General features: G+C 39.1%; 1 protein-coding gene across 2 annotated transcripts in view; it reads right to left on the bottom strand.

The window, feature by feature from the left end:
- The window catches only part of syk (spleen tyrosine kinase), a 134,004-nt gene that overhangs the window by 75,808 nt on the left and 38,945 nt on the right, over positions 1–19,251 (bottom strand). For both annotated transcript variants that reach the window (XM_059969911.1, XM_059969912.1), the window contains exon 2: positions 11,753–12,218. In XM_059969911.1, coding sequence (XP_059825894.1) covers positions 11,753–12,154 — 402 coding nt within the window. In that variant the 5' untranslated portion in view covers positions 12,155–12,218. The remainder of the gene's footprint in view (positions 1–11,752; positions 12,219–19,251) is intronic.

Genomic DNA, 19,251 nt, shown 5'->3' with positions numbered 1-19,251 from the left:
ATTTGAACTTCGCGGCTTCACTTTAAAGTCTCCCTGATCCTGCCCTCCCCGGGCGCGGATGCTGTAGGGGGCATGTATTTACAGTCCTGCGCGAGCTTTTCCCTTTGTTAGTGAAACAGACCTGGTACCCTTTTGGGACTGGCCTTTATGCCGGTGCGCTGGCTATTTGTGAGCCGGATCGAGTGCGCTAGGAAGTGGGTCGCCACATTACCATATACTACACTACCCTGTGATTCATTTTCTTGCAGGCATTCACAATACAAAGAAACACAATAGAATCAATGAAAGACTATACACAAAAAGGGACAAACAACCAATATGCAAGAGACAACAAATTGTGCAAATATAAAAAGGAAAACATGATAATAATAATTGATAAACAAATGACATTGAGCAAAGGAGTTGTACAGTTCTTGGAGGTGAGTCCGTAGGTTGTGGAAACAATGGAGACCTCATTGTTGGGTTGAGTAAAGATATTGACTCTGGTTCAGGAACCTGATGGTTGAGGAGTAATAACTGTTTCTGATTCTGGTGGTGTGGGACCTAAGGCTTCTGTACCTCCTTTCTGATGGCAACAGTGAGAGGACAGCATGTCCCAGATGGCATGAGTCTCTGATGATGGATGCGGTTTTCCTAGGACAACTCTCCTTTTAGATATACTCAGTGGTGGGGTGGGCTTTACCTGTGATGGAGTGGGCAGTGTCTGCCCCTTTTTCCTATGCTTTTCCATTCAAGGGCATTGGTCTTTCCATACCAGGCCGTGATGCAACCTGTCAGTACTCTCTCCACTGTGTGTCCATAAAAGTTTGTCAAAGTTTTAGATGACATGCGGAATCTTCACCAACTTCTAAGAATGCCTGCCATGCCTTCTTTGGAATGTCGGTTACGTGCTGAACCCAGGTCTGATCTTTTAAAATGATAATGTCAATGAATTTAAAGTTACTGAACTTTCAGTTGTGTGTAATGATATAAGCTGTACCAATGATCCATCAGCAAAACTTAGAGCTGTACATTTATAGTTATGTTATTTTAATAGCTCGCTGTCTTAGATGAAGTATAACCATTCTTATAGTACTGAAGATTACACTTTACAGGTATGGAGCCTTATTCATTTAGATTCAAATTATCATTGGTGATTTGATCAAATTAAAAGGTTCAATTGACTTAACTCTTTCACACAAACACCTCTGTGTTGATCTGGACATATTTTAGCTTTAAGTTAAATATTCTAGTTTACAATTCTTCGTTCAGACTCTCCCTTAGGAAACTTTGTTTGTTGAAGACATATACAGTTGTTTTCCAGGTTGTATATCCTTAGTAGAGATTGTCAAACTAAAATTGATTAGTAATCAGTGTTCACATGTTATAATGCTGTAGTCCCCAAATGTGTAGTGTACTCAGTCCATTGTCCCCCTGCTCCTTCACAATCTCAGTTCACAGCCACTTCCTCCTCTGAACATACCATTCATACCACTTTAGACCATAAGACCATAGGATTTAGGAGCAGAATTAGGCCATTTGGCCCATCAAATCTGCTATACTATCTCACAATGACTGAAACATTTTCCCTCTTACTCTCAATCTCCTACCTTGTCCCCGTATCCCTTCATGCCCTGACTAATCAAGAATCTATCAATCTCTGCCTTAAGTATACACAATGAATTGGCCTCCACAATCGCCTGTGGCAATGAATTCCGCAGATTCACCAATCTCTGGCTAGAGAAATTCCTCCTCATCTCCATTCTAAAAGGATGCCCCTCTATTCTGAGGCTATGTCCTCTGGTCTTAGACTCCTCCACCATAGGAAGCATCCTCTCCACATCCACTCTTTTGAGGCTTTTCAGCATATGATGGGTTGCAATTTTGAAAGGGATAGATAAGATAGAAGTAGGAAAGTTGTTTCCATTGGTAGGTGAGACTAGAACTAGGGGACATTGTCTCAAGATTCAGGGGAGAAGATTTAGGAGGAGATGAGGAGAAATTGTTTTTCCCAGAGAGTGGTGAATCTGTGGAATTCTCTGCCCACGGAAGCAGTTGAGGCTTCTTCACTAAATACATTTAAGAAACAGTTAGATAGGTTTTTACCTAGTAAGGGAATTAAGGGTTATGGAGAAAAGTCAGGTAGATGGAGCTGAGCTTACGGACAGATCAGCCATGATCTTATTGAATGGTGGGGCAGGCTCGATGGGCCGGATAGCCTACTCCTGCTCCTATTTCTTGTGTTCTTATGTTCAATGAGGTCACCCCTCATTCATCTAAATTCCAGTGAATAGAGACCCAGAGCCATCAAATGCTCCTCATGTGACAAACTGTTCAATCCTGGAGACATTTATCGTGAACTTCCTTTGAACCCTCTCTAATTTTATTCCCCCCCCCCTCCTGATTTAAATCAAATCATAGCAAACATAACATGGGTTTAAGCTGTTAAAAAAAAAGACATCACAGCAAACTCCATATCACACAACGTGCAATCACACAGTGAAGGCAATTACAGGGTGGAGTCCACGTAAAGAAAAATGTAGAAAGTCAGTGATAAAATAGTTGGACTCCACTAGAAAACACTTGTTAAAATTCCTTATCTAGCCTTTCACCTGACTATACCATAGAAATGAACTATGCCTTGTCTGAGAACTATCTTTGTACCTTTCCTTTCCATAGACCATTTAACATCCTAACTTTCAAGACTATGAATCACTTGGTGGCTTTCTGATCACATTATATGCAAAGTTTTCAAAAACGTTTTCAGTTTTAACAAAGATAAATAAGTGCTCTTGAACATTCTTACTCAGGTATTCATACAAAATAATAACGGTGAAAAATCTGAAGGCAGGTTAAACATTGTCTTTTTTGACAAGTGAATTGAGTTTATAAGTGAAGAATACTTAGCATTTTAAATTAATTTCAGATACAATTACTCATCTTCTGTTTTTAAAACAATGAGTTATCATAAGAAAATTGTGGCATCCACCATACATGTTTTTGGTGGTGAATGAATAGTATTGCTTACAACTATTATCGCATTGCTATTAAAGAACATTTCTAACCAACTGATAGTTTCCACAACTTCTGCTGATTATTTCATACTGTAAGCTTTCATCTTGTAATTTTACATCAACATTTAGACTACAGTTTCTGTGGAAACCATACTCAACTTGTCCACTAATCAAACTAGGATTAAGTGTAATGCTCCACACATACATCAAGAACAGGAGGGTGACTAGAGTGAGGGGCTGGACCAAGAAGAAACATATCCCTGGAGATGGAGAAGGTAAGGGAAGTCTTTAATGAATACTTTTCTTCAGAAAGACCTTGACAAATGTGTGGACAGCATAAAACAGCATAACACATTGGAACATGTTAACATTAAGAAAGAAGATGTGCTGGAAGCCTCTCAGAGGCCAGAAGGCACACACTCAGTGATTCAGGAACAGCCTCTTCCCCTCTGCCACCCGATTCCTGAATGGACTTTGAAGCTTTGGACACTACCTCACTTTTTTTAATATACAATATTTCTGTTTTTGCACATTTTTTAATAATCTATTCAATATACATAATTGATTTACCTGTTTATTTATTATTATGTTTTATTTAATTTATTACTTTTTTTCCCTCTCTGCTAGATTATGTATCGCATTGAACTGCTGCTGCTAAGTTAACAAATTTCACGTTACACATTGGTGAGAATAAACCTGATTCTGATTCTGAGTCTGAACGTGACTGAATTCCTCAAGATGGTGAAAGTAGAGCGGTAGATGCGGTGTATGTGGATTTCAGCAAGGCTTTTGACAAGGTTCTCTATGGTAAGCTCATTCAGAAAGTCAGGAGGCACATCTAGAGATACTTGGCTGTATGGATTCAGAATTGGCTTGCTCTCAGAAGACAGAGGGTGGTCACAGGTGGAGCAACCTACATAAATAAAGATTTTTAAATAGTATTTTTACATTTGGGGTATTATTTCTATACATGGTATGCTTCGTGCTTCTTACCAGAAGAAAAAATAGCACCTTTCATGACTTTGAGACCCTATAAGAGGTTTAGAACTATTACAGTTTATTTGAAGTTTAGGAACCTTTGTGATGAATAAAGTTTCCATATAATGAACTATATCATTTATATCAAATGACTGTGGGAATAAATGTTGGCCATGATGTAAACCATTTAAACAGCTTCAGTAGGAATTTTATTGTAGTTGTTATATGACTGGATTAATAATCCAGAACTGATAAAGGCAACTAAGAGTCAATAATATTGGCAGGCAACAGCAGAGTTTTATGATCTGAGGTACAAAAGTGAGCTAATAATATTTTGATAAATAATAAATGAAAATTGCAACCAAGTTAATTATAATTTTTATATGTTAAAAATTCTCAGAACTAGAGACAGAGAGGCAGAGACAGAGACAGACAGGCAGAGGTAAAGAGACAGAGACAGAGAGACAGAGAAGAATGTAAGAATACAGCCAGAAATGCAATAGAGTGAAAGGCAGGACACAGTGATGTTCAGGTGAGAAATTGAAACATAGTATAGAGAGAACAAGAGAGAGATGCTAGACAGTGAAAATAAAAGACTGGAGCATGGCAATTGAAATAAGGAAGAGTATAGACTTTACAGACTGGAGATAAGTATTGAGTAAAGGTAAAGATTTACAAAGATTATGAAGAAGAAGATATGCCTTATTTGACAAGTATTATCAAAAAACATACAGTGTAATGCGTCAGATTACACTGTATTTGTGTCAAATTAAATCAGCGAGGATTGTGCTCAGGAGCCATAAGTGTCACCACGCTTATGACGCCAATCAGCATGTCCACAACTCACTAACCCTCACTGTGCATCTTTGGAATGTGGGAGGAAACTGGAGCATACAGAGGAAATCCACGTGGTCACAGGGAGCATGCACAAACTCGTTACAGACACCGGCAGGAATTGAACCCTGACATACATCTGCACAAACCACCCAAGTATCAGCACCAGGACAACTGCTTCTCTAAATAGACATAACTTTGAAATAAAGAATACTATTTGCAGCTAGAATTAAAGCTGGAGTCTTCACGAACTGAGAAAGGTAATATTACATTTAGAAAGATAAAGACAGTCTGAGAGAATGGGTGGATGGGTAGCAGATGAAGTATGAAGCATTACATTTTGATGGTCAAAATAAGCAGAGACAATATTAACCAGATCATATAATTCTAAAAGCAATATCAGAAAGCTTTGGGGATTTATTGAAGCTGATAGAGTAAATGAAGGAAGTGATTAAAAACATATTGCTTAATAAATAGAGGCATTTAGTACGGGAGCATGAAGCCATGATGATCCTTCATAAAACACAGGAGTTTTGAGTGCAGTCCTGTGTGCTTCTGTTTAGCAAGGATGTGAAGACTTTGTAGACCTGTGAGAGAGATCTACCAAGAATATTCCAGAGTGAAGAAACTTTAATTATTTGGATATTCTGAAGAAAATAGAATACTTCTGCATGGGACAGAGGATAGACTAAATACATAGATTAAAAGACATTGTTCCAATTGGCAGAGGCATCAATACCAGCTGTCATAGAGTGAAGGTGATTCTCAAAGAATAAAAAGAGACATGAGGAAATTATTTCTGTCAATGTTTTGAGGATCTGGGATACACTGCCAGAGATGGTAGTGGAGGCAGAGTCAATTGTAGAGCACAAAAGAGAACTGGATAAACTATTTGAAAGGAAAGATTTTGCATGGCAGCAGAGAAAGAGTTGGGGGTTGCAACTAACTAGATATACTCGCATAAAGCTGGTACAGACTCATTGGGTTGAATGGTCTCCTTTGGCGCTATGACCAGGCTGGGATCCTATAATTTAGTGGAAGCTAGGAGCTTAATGAATAACGGGATAAACAGTAAAACTTCTGAAGAAATGAAATTAAATATTGTGGACTGAATAATGGAAGGTCTGAAAAGCAGGATAGTTAAGTGAGTTGACAAATCAAATACAAAAAGATAAATAAACGGAAAAAGAAAGGCTGGATTGAGGGAAAGAGCAAACAGAACTGGAAAAAGGCAACAGTTAATATCTTACATTCTTGAAATCTCATGAAAGAAGAAGAGAATCTTGCACTATCAGAACACTATCTTTTGAGGAATGGTGCTAAAATGGATGGTATTACAGAATGTCAGTCTAGATTTTGTATTTGTGTTCTTGACAAAGGATTTGAATCCACAAGCTTCTGAGTCAGAGATTGCCGTCACTGAGCCACAGCTGGCAAACTCCAAAGGATGACGAAGGAAACTATCTAAAACAACTGTTATCTTAAAGCAGTGTGACAAAAGATGCCTGACTTTTCATGGCAGTAAGTGAAAGCAATTTATCAGGATTGAATTCAAACCTTGATTGCATAGTTTAAACAAGATAAGAATGTACACAAGTTGGACTCCCCTTTTATAATTCATCCTCATTGAAGTTAATAGAACTGAATTTCTGAAGCAGGATATTGTGTACATTTGTTAATGCCTAGTACATTTAGTACAGGCAATCAACTAAAAAACTTCTATCCAGATATTACTCATTGTTTACCACTAATGCATTGGTCATAGTCAGAGCATGCTATTATTTGCTAATGTGTCTAAATATTCTTAAGGACATTGCTTAATTAATGCTCTCCAACAATAACCACATGACTATATCATATCCACAGTTATATTTGATGATGGAAATGAATCATCACTAACATGTATCAGGAAGAAACATACCAGACATCACGGATCCCTGGCCCATTATAAAAGGGGATTATAGAGTCAACATTTCACACTTTTAATTGAAAAAGGTCACCCGGTATATCACACGTCCAGTTCATTATTTACATTTCAAATTCTTAAAACCATGTGAGTTTTCCAATCATTTTGGAGAATCAGATTTAAAATCTGGAAATGAAACTCTTGAAAAAAAGTCATTCAGGTTCACTATTGACTGTGGAACTCATCCACATTCTGAGAAAGAAGTCAACACGGTAGCATAGTTACATTGTGGTCTTCAATCTAAACCCACAATAAGCTTTGCATTAACTCTGCTGGTTCCATGCAAAGACTAAGTTATGTTGAGGTTAATGGGGGAACAGGATCTTCTGATAGCTATCACAGATGGTGAGTCAATGCTATCCAAGTAACTTCTTACAATTATTGCAAAGTACTTCTTGCAAGTATTGCAAAGTGGTTACAGCACAAAAAAAGACCATTAAGCCCAACCAAATTATGCCGGAGCTGCTGCACTACGTGATCCCCTCCTCTCGCATTACTAATAATGGTGGAAAACTCAGCATATCAAGCTACTTCAGTGGAAAGAAAAAAAGAGATAAGGTTTTAAGTCTGGGACCCTTTATCAGAATTAGAGTTCAAAAGACATATAGATTTGAAATTTTGAGCAATAGTTAAAAAGAGGTTATGAGGAAACTTCTTTTCTAAGGAGTAGATATGCTGTAATGATTCACATGTTCTTTATGACAATTTCAACCATCCTAAGTTTACAGAAGATCTCCTGAATTCCCTGTTGGAAAATAATTTCTGTACACTTACTCAACAAAAGTATTTCATAATTCTATTACAAACTAGAGATGCTGGAAATCCAAGCAACCAGATGCAAAATGCAACCATTCAAGACTGCTGAAGGGTCTCAACCCGAAACGTTGACCCGACTCTTTTCCATAGATTCTGCCCGGCCCACTGAGTTCCTCCAGCACTTTGTGTGTGTTGCTTGTAATCCTATTAAGTCATCTTTGAGTCTCTATGCTTGGTATAAACTCCTAGTTCCGGGTTAAATCTATTACTGCGTCTTCTCTAGTGCTCATTTATCAGGTTTTCCATAATGTGTAAACCAGATTGTTCACAAACAGCTTCAATGCAAGTTTGACATGACATATCAGCCTTTCAATTCATACTCTGTACCTCTTTATTTTAAAAGGCTAAGATGTGTAACTTCTTTTGGCAGTCCTTATATTCCAACCTGTAGTTTCCTCATACTCCCATTCTTGGGTTCCTCTGTTCCTCCATCTTATTTAGATACACACATTGTAAGGAAAATAAGTGGTCTACGTTTTTCCTACTGAATTACCTGTACTTGTTTTCACTTACATTCTCTTCCTTTGCCTTTGTCAGCATTAACAATAGTTTCCCCACTCATCCCCAAGTTGGCGTCAACTACAGTTTTAAAATGTACTTCCGGTTACTACTGTTAATGTTGATTATGATCAATAAAGATTATGACATTGATCATTGCATAGCATCATTGCCACACTTTGACAATTTAGTTAGATTTGAGATGAAATTTGATTATCTTGCTCTCCATTCTTCTCTCCACACAACTGCTGCCTAACTTAACTGTCTTTGTTTTGCAGTTTTCCAGCATCTGCAGTGTTTTAGTTTACTAGCCATTCCGCTGTGTGTCCTCTGGCTTGAGGTATTCTGACCATTGTCATGGGACTTCATTGAGAGCTTTTTGGAAATACAAATACTTCAAATCTATTCCGTCATCCTTATCCACCCTTCTAGAATTCAGTAAAGGTTAGTCAAGCAAGACTTCCCCTTCTGGATTACATACAGAATTTTTTTTTAATGCTTTCAGTTTCCCAAGGTTTTTCAATCACATTTTTAACTAAGGATTCCACAATGTTTCCTTTTTGTAAATACTGTTAATTGGGCCATCAGTTAATCAGGATAGCCACTTACTTGGGACAACTCCGAAAGAACAAAAACTAATTGAGAAAATAGTCCAGATTTCCTTTGTTTATGTGGGATACTATGCTGTTTAATTGAGACAGGTGACTGTTGCTGAACAGCTTCTGGCTAGTGTCAGTTGCATGTGCTTGTGTGGCCATTAGACTCAACACCATGCTTCAAGCAAAGAGTTTTTAAATGGCATCAGTTGCGTGTGTTGGTGTTCTAAAAGCAGCGATTTCTGTCGCTGATAGTTGGTGAGAAATAAGCAGTAAGATAATTCAGAACCGTTTTGCTCACTGCGCTCTCAACCATTCAGGCTTGGAGATGCTGAAAAGGGGCGGAAGTGAAAATGAAATGATTTCACGACTTCAAATATTAGGAACTATGAAGAATCTGAAGATATTGGCAATCATCTTGAATGTTACAAGGAAAATTACGATTTGGAGGATGCAATCATTGACAGTATTGTATGAAGACAGTCCATTATCCACTCTAGGTATCTGTGCCAATTTTGTTCATTTACAGTTAAAAGAACGCGACATGGATGAACTCATCCCCCGCCGATAAATTTTAGGAACTAATGCGCAGCCCTATCGCTCCAATGTTTAGTTCCAATTTGTTCTGTATTTAATTCAGATATATAGTCTGTTATTCAGTTTGTCTTTCTTATACATTTTTAACTATTTCCATGGAACTTTGGCTAATTGGGGCAGCCGCTTAATTGGACCAACATGTACAATTAACCAGAATCTGCTGTATATCTATTGTTGTTGTACATTTTGGAGGACTCACAATGATTGTTCACCTGTTCTCTGGCACTGTTTTCTAATGAATTCTGATAGGTACACAGCAGCAGAATTCAGATAGACTTAAATAAGAAGCATAGATCAAGTGGATAGCCTAAGATTTTTTATCCCCAAAGTGGAAATGGCTAATACCAGGGGGAATAAGGTGATTGGAGAAAAGTATAGAGAGGAATGTCACAGAGTCATAGAGAAGTACAGCACAGAAGCAGGCCCTTTGGCCTATCTAGTCCATTCCAAAACCATTTCAAATCCTACGCCTATTGACCTGCACTTGAACCATAGCCCTCCATATTCCCACTATCCATGTACCTTTCCAACCTTCCCTTAAACGGTGAAATTGAGCTTTCATGGATCAGTTGTTCTGGCAGCTCATTCCACACTCTCACAACTGTCTGAGTGAAGATGGTTCCCCTCATGTTCCCCTTAAACTTCTCACCTTTCACCCTTAAGCCATGGCCTCTGGTTGTAGTCCCACACAACCTCAGTGGAAAAAGTCTGCTTGCATTTGCTCTATCTATACTCCTCATAATTTTGTTACCTCTATCAAATCTCCTCTCAGACTTATATGTTCTAAAGAATACAGTCCTGACCTATTCAATCTTTTTTTATAACTCAGGTCCTATGAAGGCCAACATGCTAAAAGCTTTCTTTACGATCCCATCTACCAGTGACAGCACTTTCAATGAATTATATATCTGGATTCCCAGATCCCTTTGTTCTACCACACTTCTTAGTGCCCTACTGTTCACAGTGTAAGATCTACCCTGGTTGGTCCTACTGAAGTGCAAAACCTTGCATGTGTCTGCCATTATTTCAGCTCATTTTTCCAGCTGATGCAGATCCCTCTGCAACCATGGTAGCATTCTTCACTGTCCATTACACCTCTAATCCTGGTGTCATTTGCAAATTTGCTGATCCAGTTAACCACATTATTATCCAGATTATTGATATGCATGACTAACATAAAGGAACCAGCACCAATCCCTGTGGCACACAACTAGTCACAGGTCTCTAGTCAGACACGGAACCATCTACCTCCACTCTCTGGCTTCTCCCACAAAGCCAATGTCTAATTCAATTGACTTCCTCATCCTGAATGCCAAGTGATGGAACCTTCTTGACCAGCATCCCATAAAGGACTTTGTCAAATGCCTTACTAAAGTCATTGTAGATAAAATCTACTGCCTTGCCTTCATCCATTTTCCTGGTAACTTCCTTGAAAAACTGTAAGATTGGTTAGACATGAGCTACCATGCAAAAAGCCATGCTGACTATCCCTAATCAATCCCTGTCTATCTGTGTGCTTATATACCCAGTTCCTTAAGATACCTTTCAATAACTTTCCCTCAACTGATGTCAGACTCACCGGCCTGTAATGACCTGGTTTCTGTTTAGAGCATTTCTTAAACAGTGGAACAACATTAGCTATTCTCCAATCCTCTGTTACCTCTCTTGTAGCTAAGGAAGTTTTAAATATCTCTGCTAAGGCTAGGGTAGGGTCTGAGGGAACACCTTGTCAGGCCCTGGGGATTGATCCACCCTGATTTTCCTCAGGAGAGCAAATACCTCCTCCTATGTAATCTGTAGAGGGTTCATGGTTGAGGCCACTTTGCCTCACTTCTATGGACTCCTAATCCATCTGCTAAGTAAATCCAGATGCAAAGAATGCATTTAAGATCTCCCCCATTTGTTTTGGCTCCATACATGTAGCATTCTATGTTCTATTTTCTACATACAGTATGTTCTCGCAATGTTGATAACTCTTCCTAACTATCACGAGTTCCAAAACATTATTTTCTAAATGATACATCATTTAGCATGGCTAATGCTAAAAACGGCACAAATCATTTAGCAACCTACAATAATTAATACTTCATGGGCTATTCCATCAGCAACGTTTGTTGCCAAATAATTTAAACACTATTAACAGCAGTAAAATATGAGTGAACTCTTTGTTATCAAACTGAACTTATTGAAAATCTGTTATGTGCAATGGATTTGTTATAACATTTTTAGCTGCATTCCTCAAAGAAATCAATCTGTCTGTCATGCCATACAACTATCTTTGAACTTAGCATTCCTACATTTTTATTTACCAGTGACCTCTTTCCAGTTTATCTTAAAAGAAACATTCTGAGGCTGTAGTCCTATTGTATACATTCCAGCAACGTAACATGATGGTTTCACCTTGCTGATGACTCTTGTAGCTAACACATGCACACAACCATTTAATGCAAAGACAAATATGAAGCCTTTGTTACCTGCAAATTCCATGTCTGTTGAACGTATTCCCTGATGAGATGGTCCTTCAGGTCTTCAAATGGTCCAATTTTCGGTTCAATCCCACTTGGTCGATTACATGGTTTTTTCAGAAGACAGACAAGGCCATCAGTTGATTCAGTATGGTATTCACAAACATCCACAGGACTTTTGTGGGACTTTCCGCCAGCTATGAGATAATTTCCACTTAATTCTCTTTCTATAGTATAGTGGTAACACTTATCACCATATGCCACAGATAAGGCAAAGCCCCCAAGGTAGTTGCGACTTTGACGTAAAAGATAGAGGCCATCAGCCATTCCAGCCTGCTTCAGGAAGCTCTCCGCTTCATCTCGTGTGATGCTGCCAAAGAAGTAAGGTAGGTGATTTACTCTCTCAGACATCTTCTTTGCTGAAGTTTATTATTGGCAGAAGTGATTCTTTGGACTTCTGAACTCCAAGACTAGCCTTGAAAGAAAGACAAGAACCAACTGTTATCATTACAGTATCCATTGTCTAATTAAGAATACATGCAATAAAACTTAGAATTTCAACGATCCACATTGCTTTAAAAAAATTGACCTAAGAATACAGAAACAATGAAAGCACATTCGCATTGCAGTGTTTTGTTCACAATATTTCCTTAATGATGTATAGCCCTTCAAGTCACAGAATCATTGAGTAAAATGGCCTGGATATAGGCTCTTCAGCTCAATGAATATAGACTCAATATAGGCTCTCCATGCTTACTACAGCACCACCCAGCAGTCCAAATTTCCTGCGTTCATCCCGTATCCCTCCAGCCGCCACCCCTCCATGTACCTATCAAGTGATTCTTAAATATACTCAGTGGACACTTTATTAGGTACACCTGTTCATTAATGCATTCTCTAATCAAAGATCAGAGTTCAAAGTAAGTTTATTATCGAAGTACATATATGTTACCAAATACAACCCTCAGATTCATTTTCGTGTGGACATACTCGACAAATCCAAGAACAATAATAGAATCAATGAAGGACCACATCCAACAGGACAGACAAACAACCAATGTTCAAAAGACAACAAACTGTGCAAATACAAAAGAAAAATAATAAATAAATATTGAGAGCATGAGATAAAGAGTCCTCGAAAGTAAGTCCATGGGTTGAGGGAACAGTTCAGTGATGGGGCAAGTGAGGTTGAGGTAAGTTATCCACACTGATTCAAGAGCCTGATAGCATTCGAGCTGTGCTTAGCCTCACGATCACAATTGTAAAGAGAGTAGAACAGGGAGTTAAGTACACAGTCCTGTGGTGCACCTAGGCTGGTGGAGATTGTGGAGGACATGTTTTTGCCAATTCAAACTGTCAGGGGTCTGCAAGTGAGGAAATCAAAGGATCCAGTTGCATAAGCAGGTGTTAAGGCCAAGGTCTTGATGCTTATTGATTAATTTTGAGGGGATGATAGTACAAGTGCTGAGCTGTGGTCAATGAAGAGCATCCTGATGTATGCATCTTCACTGTCCAGAAATTGAGTGAATGACCATTGAGATGGCATCTGCTGTGGACCTGTTGAGACGGTAAGCAAATTGGAATGGATCCCAATCAGTTCTGAGACAGGATGTGATATGTTCATCATCTCTCAAAATACCTCATCATAGTGGATGTAATTGCATCTGGACGATAGTTATTTCATCCCATCCATACTCTTAGTACGGCCCAGTCAATATTGGGGAATTTAAAATCCCACACTTATACAACCCGATTATACTTACAACAAGAACTATTTTATCTACACACCTGCTGTTCAGATTCCTGCTGACTATTTGATGGTCTATGATACAGCCCCCCCTACAGTGACACTCCCATTCTTGTTTCACAGTTGTACCCATATGACTTCACTGGATGATCCCCCATAAATCTCATCTGATACATGCACCCCTATTGGAAAAGCTGCACCCTCTCCTTGTAACCTTTACCTCAGTCACACCTACAGCATCCCTGTCCTGGAAAATTGAGCTACCAGTCCTACTGTTCTCTCAGCTATGTTTCTCTTATGGTTATAACATTTTAGTTCTCAGAGCCAATCTACACTCTTGAGTTCCCCTGCCTTACCTGTAAACATCAAACATTGAAATAAATGCAATTTAAACGAGCAATCCTTTCCCTGCCTGAATACCAGTCTTGCTTTATCCCATGAGTTGCTCTTGCTCAGAGTCCCAACCCCTGCCAATCCAGTTTAAACCCTATCATGTAGTGATAGCAAATTGGTATAATACTTATAGTAGCACTTCAACTTTACGATCGCTTGGAATGTTCAATACTCTAATTTACCATTACTTTGCAACCTGTTAACTGGCTGTAAAGTTACTTGGTGTAGAAGAATACAACTAATTTCACTTATTTTGTAGGTTGCTATTGAAATTCAAGCAACGTGTTCAACTTTCAGGTACTCATTTAATTGATCATAAAAATGATTTTAAGCCAAGTTCCAAAAATAATTCTACATGTTCTTACTTGAATCTTTTACTACCTCACATATCTTTTACAATCTGTTGAGCTCCCACTTTTATTGGCAATTTAATTAAGTTTGAGCCAAGACTAGCTCATGATTACAACCCAATCCCCAATGGATTTTATTGAATATTAACTTTACTCCACAGTATGTGCATGGGATGACATATTATACTGTTAGCATACAAACTTGCTGTAATTTAATAAAATTAATTAAGGTACTTCAATTTAAATTATTTGGTGATTTAATTTTATTATATGAAATGGACACTTGTGCAAATTCATTCAAGCTGAATTTTATTCAGTCTCAAACTGTTGCATAGCAACAGAACTCTACTTGGAAGCTAAAATTCTGAGATACTTATGTACATTGCTTCAACATGAGTTTTCAAGTGAGGGTGTGGATGGGAACAGTGCAGTTAGCCAAAAAGAGCAAACTTCTTTAGTGTCCAAGTTGACTGAGTGAAACATGAGAACATTGGATAATGAGTGGTGAACCTAGACACTCAACAACAATTTTTTTAGTGCAGATATGCCCAGCAAATTTCCCATCAGCAAATTTCATTAAAACCATAAGACATAGGAACAGAATTAGGGCATTCAGCCCATCGAGTCTGCTCCACCATTCAATCATAGTTGATTTATTTTATCTCTCAACCCCATTCTCCTGCCTTTTTCCCATGTCAAGAATCTATCAAGCTCTATTTTAAATATAACCAGCAACATGGCCACCAAAACTGTCCGTGAATTTCCAGCTCACTATATAGCATGAAAATTAGCAGACTCAACACTGACCCGAGGAATACTTCAAGTCATCGGCAGCCAAGCAGAAAAGGTCCCCTTTATTCCCACTCTTTGCCTCCTGCCAGTCAGCCAATCTTCTATCCATGCTAGTACCTTTTCTGTAATACCATGGGCTCTTATCTAGTTCAGTAGATTCATGAGCGGTACCTTGTCAAAGGCTTTCTCCAAATCCAAGTGTAAAACATCGACTGAGTCTCCTTTGATGCCAATGGTGAAGCTATTAAACTCTGAATCATATACAAATCCAAATTTGACAGACCACAGAGAACTTGGATCTTTGTCTCATGGCCTGTCAAAGCCCTTTTGAATGATTATGCTGCACCAGGAAAGCTTGCTCTTATTTGTACTTGTGAAGTCAGGCTGCTAACCAAGCTTGCTGAACAATTAGAAGTTGAAGGAGCACTTACACCACTGCAAGCTTGTCCACAATCAATGAAAGCATAACTTCACCAAATATAGAAGTTAGCTGATGGCTACACGTCCCACAGCTACTTTGTTCTAACTTAATGAGCGAGAATGGTGTTAGCAGGGTATAATAGTGGCAAGGGTTTTGAGTTACCATTACATTTTGATGGTACACCCTGAAATAATGTTCATATGCTAAGCCACAGAAAGTTATGAGATTAGTCAGCTCCATCTTGGGTTCTAGCCTCCATGGTATCCAAGACACCTTCAAGGAGCGATGTCTCAGAAAGGTGACATCCATTATTAGGGACCCCTATCACCCAGGGCACGCCCTCCTCTCATTGTTACTGTCAGCAAGAAGGTACAGAAGCCTGAAAGCACACACTCAGCAATTCAGGAACAGCTTCTTCCCCTCTGCTGTACGATTCCTAAAAGGTCATTGAACACATGAACAAAATCTCACTGTTTTTTTAATATCCGTTTTGCATTTCTTTAATCTATTTAATATACATATTTTAATTCCTTATTTCCTTTTTTCATATATATTATCAAGTATTGTATTGCACCGCTGCTGTTAGTTAACAAGTTTCATGACACATGCCGATGATAATTAACCTGATTCTGTTTCTGATACATGGATAGAATACATAGAATTGTGGTGGAATTTGTAGCAACACTGTGACTGTGAGACAGTGGCTAGTAGAGTTTAGATGCCTGGCTTCCTGAGCTGAATGATTATGTCTATGTGGTGTTTGCACATTCTTGCTGTGACTGTGTGGCTTTCCTCTGGGTGTGCCAGTTCCCTCCCACACACTAAAGACATGATAATTGTTAGGTTAATTCACCCAGTAACTTGCCCCTGGCGTGTAAGTGAGTGGTGGAATCCAGTGGGAGTTTGATGAGAAAGTGCGGAGAGTAGAAAATGGCATAAACGGGGGATTATTGTTTTTTGTCAGTGTGGACTCGATGGTTTGAAAGCCTCTCTATGCAGTGCCTTCCTGTGACATCCTAACGAGCCTTAACATAACATTTGTTCACTAACTGGGATGTGCACCCAGTCACTGGAATGTGCAAAGTGGAGTTCCGTAACATAAGCCCCAGTTGAGATTTTGTGATAATTTGGGCAGAGTTACTTCAAAACTATCAGCATAAAATATCGGAGTATTGTCAACAGTTTTTGTCCCCATATACCAGAAAGGATGTTTTGTTATTGTAGAGAGTCCAGAGGAGGTTTCCAAGGATGATTCCAGGAATGACGGGGTTAATTTATGAAAGCGGTTTTACAGCTTTGGGCCTGTACTCACTGGAATTTAGAAGAATGCCTGGGGATCTCATTGAAACCTCCCGAATGTTGAAAGGACTAGACAGGGTGGATGTGGAGTAGATGTTTCCTATGGTGGGGGTATCTAGTACTAAAGGGCATAGCCCCAAAATTGAGGGGTGACCTTTTAGAACAGAGGTAAGGAGGAATTTTTTTAGCCAGTGTAGTGAATCTGTGGAATCCACAAACTGCAGTGAAGGTCAAGTCTTTGGGTGTATCTAAGGCAGAATCTGATAACTTCCTGATCAGTCAGGTCATCAAAGGATATGACAAGAAGGTAGGTTCTATGGAGTTGAGTGGGATTGGGGATTAGTCATGAAGGAATGATGGAGCAGACTCGATGGGCTGAATGGCCTAATTCTGCCCCTATGTCTTATGGTCTAACATTGTGCAACTTATCAAGGGGCTTGCCCAGAAACGGCAAATATTTCTTACTGGTGTCTTATTGTTGTGGGACTGTGAACACTCCAGCTAGATTTATAAAGGAACTTCGGCCCAATGTCAGATCGTGAGAGCCAGTCATTTAACTCTACTCATACCTCACCCCCCCCACCCCCGACTCCTGTCGTTAATATCCCCACACTCTATCCTGCAATGAACCATTTGGCTTCTTCTCAGTCAACAAATCAACTTTTCCTAATTACCTTGGACTGCCCCATCCCCAGAGTTCACCAGCTGTACATAAAGTTTATATTTCTTCCATCATTGCTCTTAACAAGCTGTAAATATATGATGTTTTAAGCAGTAATGTGCTATACATGTAGAAAAGGCAACCATTTTGCAGGTAGCAATCTCTGGACCATAGTAAGAAACATACTACAGCTCCTGACTGCTTACTGTGCCTTTGCCTGTCTGCGTTACGCATAATGACTCCTCCATCTGGCCCCAAATGCTTCAGACACTGACTATGAATCTGAAGTTGCTGTCATGAATAGTGCACTGCAGCAGATGATAAAGATTTCAATTTCCACCACATCACCTTCAAGTTTAAGTTGAAGTTTAATCATCATTCAACCTTACATGAACACTCATGAATACAGTCAAACAAAACAGCATTACTCTAGGGCCAAGGTGCAAAACATTGTACCTACAGTCATAAACAGTACAAGGCACATATAGCACGTATAAGGTAGCAAGCATAAAAAAATATCACACAAAATATCACACAAAAAAATATCGTCTGAGACCCTGAGTACATGATTGTTACAGCAGTCTGCAGTCAAACTCAATACGGCTTGTCTTCTGCCGTGGAGGGCAGCACCAACTGCAGCTGAGATGAGGTGCCACACTGCCCCAGTGCTTCAGTGTAGGGTACTGAATCCAATGCCTCTCTCCTGGGCAGCTGTAAACAGGGGATGCCTCAGCTTGAGGCCTAGTCCTTGCTACGGCCGAGGCCATGAAGCTCCCCTGCCATCTGCCAATACATCAGTGAATCAGACTTGCAGTGTTGAATGTTGTTGTGATCACAAGAAAAGCAACTAAGACGATCACACACTGTAAGACTGCACATTACCTTCACCCACCAGCTTCTCTGATGTCCCTCTGATGCAGACTGCGGCACAATCCACACCAATTTCCAGCTATTTCAGTTTCCCTGCCAATGAGCAACTTGCTGATAGGGTAGAGAAGCAGTACTTTACGTCCTTAAAGTCTAACAGGGTCTTGCAAAAAAGACAATAGCTCCTTTGGTTGGCCCTGTAGAAGCTGTTGGACTAAACATGCTCCCATCTTACCAGAAGGACTACTTGCATGTGAAATCAGCTTGGCACAATGCTGCTTTGTAATTCAATATATATCTGCCTTCACCCCCTCAATCTTGATAAGATTACTATTTTAAACGGTTACAAAAGGCTGTCAAATCCTGAAATTTATCGGAACTGTGCACCTTTCAATGCCTCAATTACTTTGATTTAGACATTTTGGTCAGAGCAACCACGTTAGGTATTTTTCTGACTATTGAGAGTGTTTGCTGATTATTAAAGTTTTACTGCACTGTATTCCTTATTTCATGATGTTGCTTTATAATGTGAGAAAAGCAGATTGTCCAATTTCTCTATTTATGTAAATAAATAGATTTATTCCCTATTGCTTATTGCATAAACTCTAAGTTTTGATCAGTTATACAGTTACACACAAGTTACTGATCATCCTGTAGGTACATCCAACTCAGTGAAGATGAAAGCTCATTTTCAATCACAACCCAATCAGTCAGCCAATTATTTAATTGCCTTTTCTATTAAATTGCTTCCACTTCCATTTGAAACATACATACCCAATAAATATTCACTCCACAGATATCGCCGCTTAATATTGACTGTGTTTATCATTAGTATAGCAGATGGGATATGGAAAATCTATATTTTGGACTTAACTATAATAGCTCTTAAGTTGTTGCATCAGTAATTTCACCAGTGCAACACCCAGCTATTATTACAAGGAACCCGACTACACAGACACGACCCAAACGGAATTCTAA

Source organism: Hypanus sabinus, chromosome 5 (genome assembly GCF_030144855.1).
Source record: "Hypanus sabinus isolate sHypSab1 chromosome 5, sHypSab1.hap1, whole genome shotgun sequence".
Taxonomy (NCBI): Eukaryota; Metazoa; Chordata; class Chondrichthyes; order Myliobatiformes; family Dasyatidae; genus Hypanus; species Hypanus sabinus.
The sequence above is the reverse complement of the archived record's forward strand: the minus strand, read 5'-3'. Positions and strand labels throughout refer to the sequence as shown.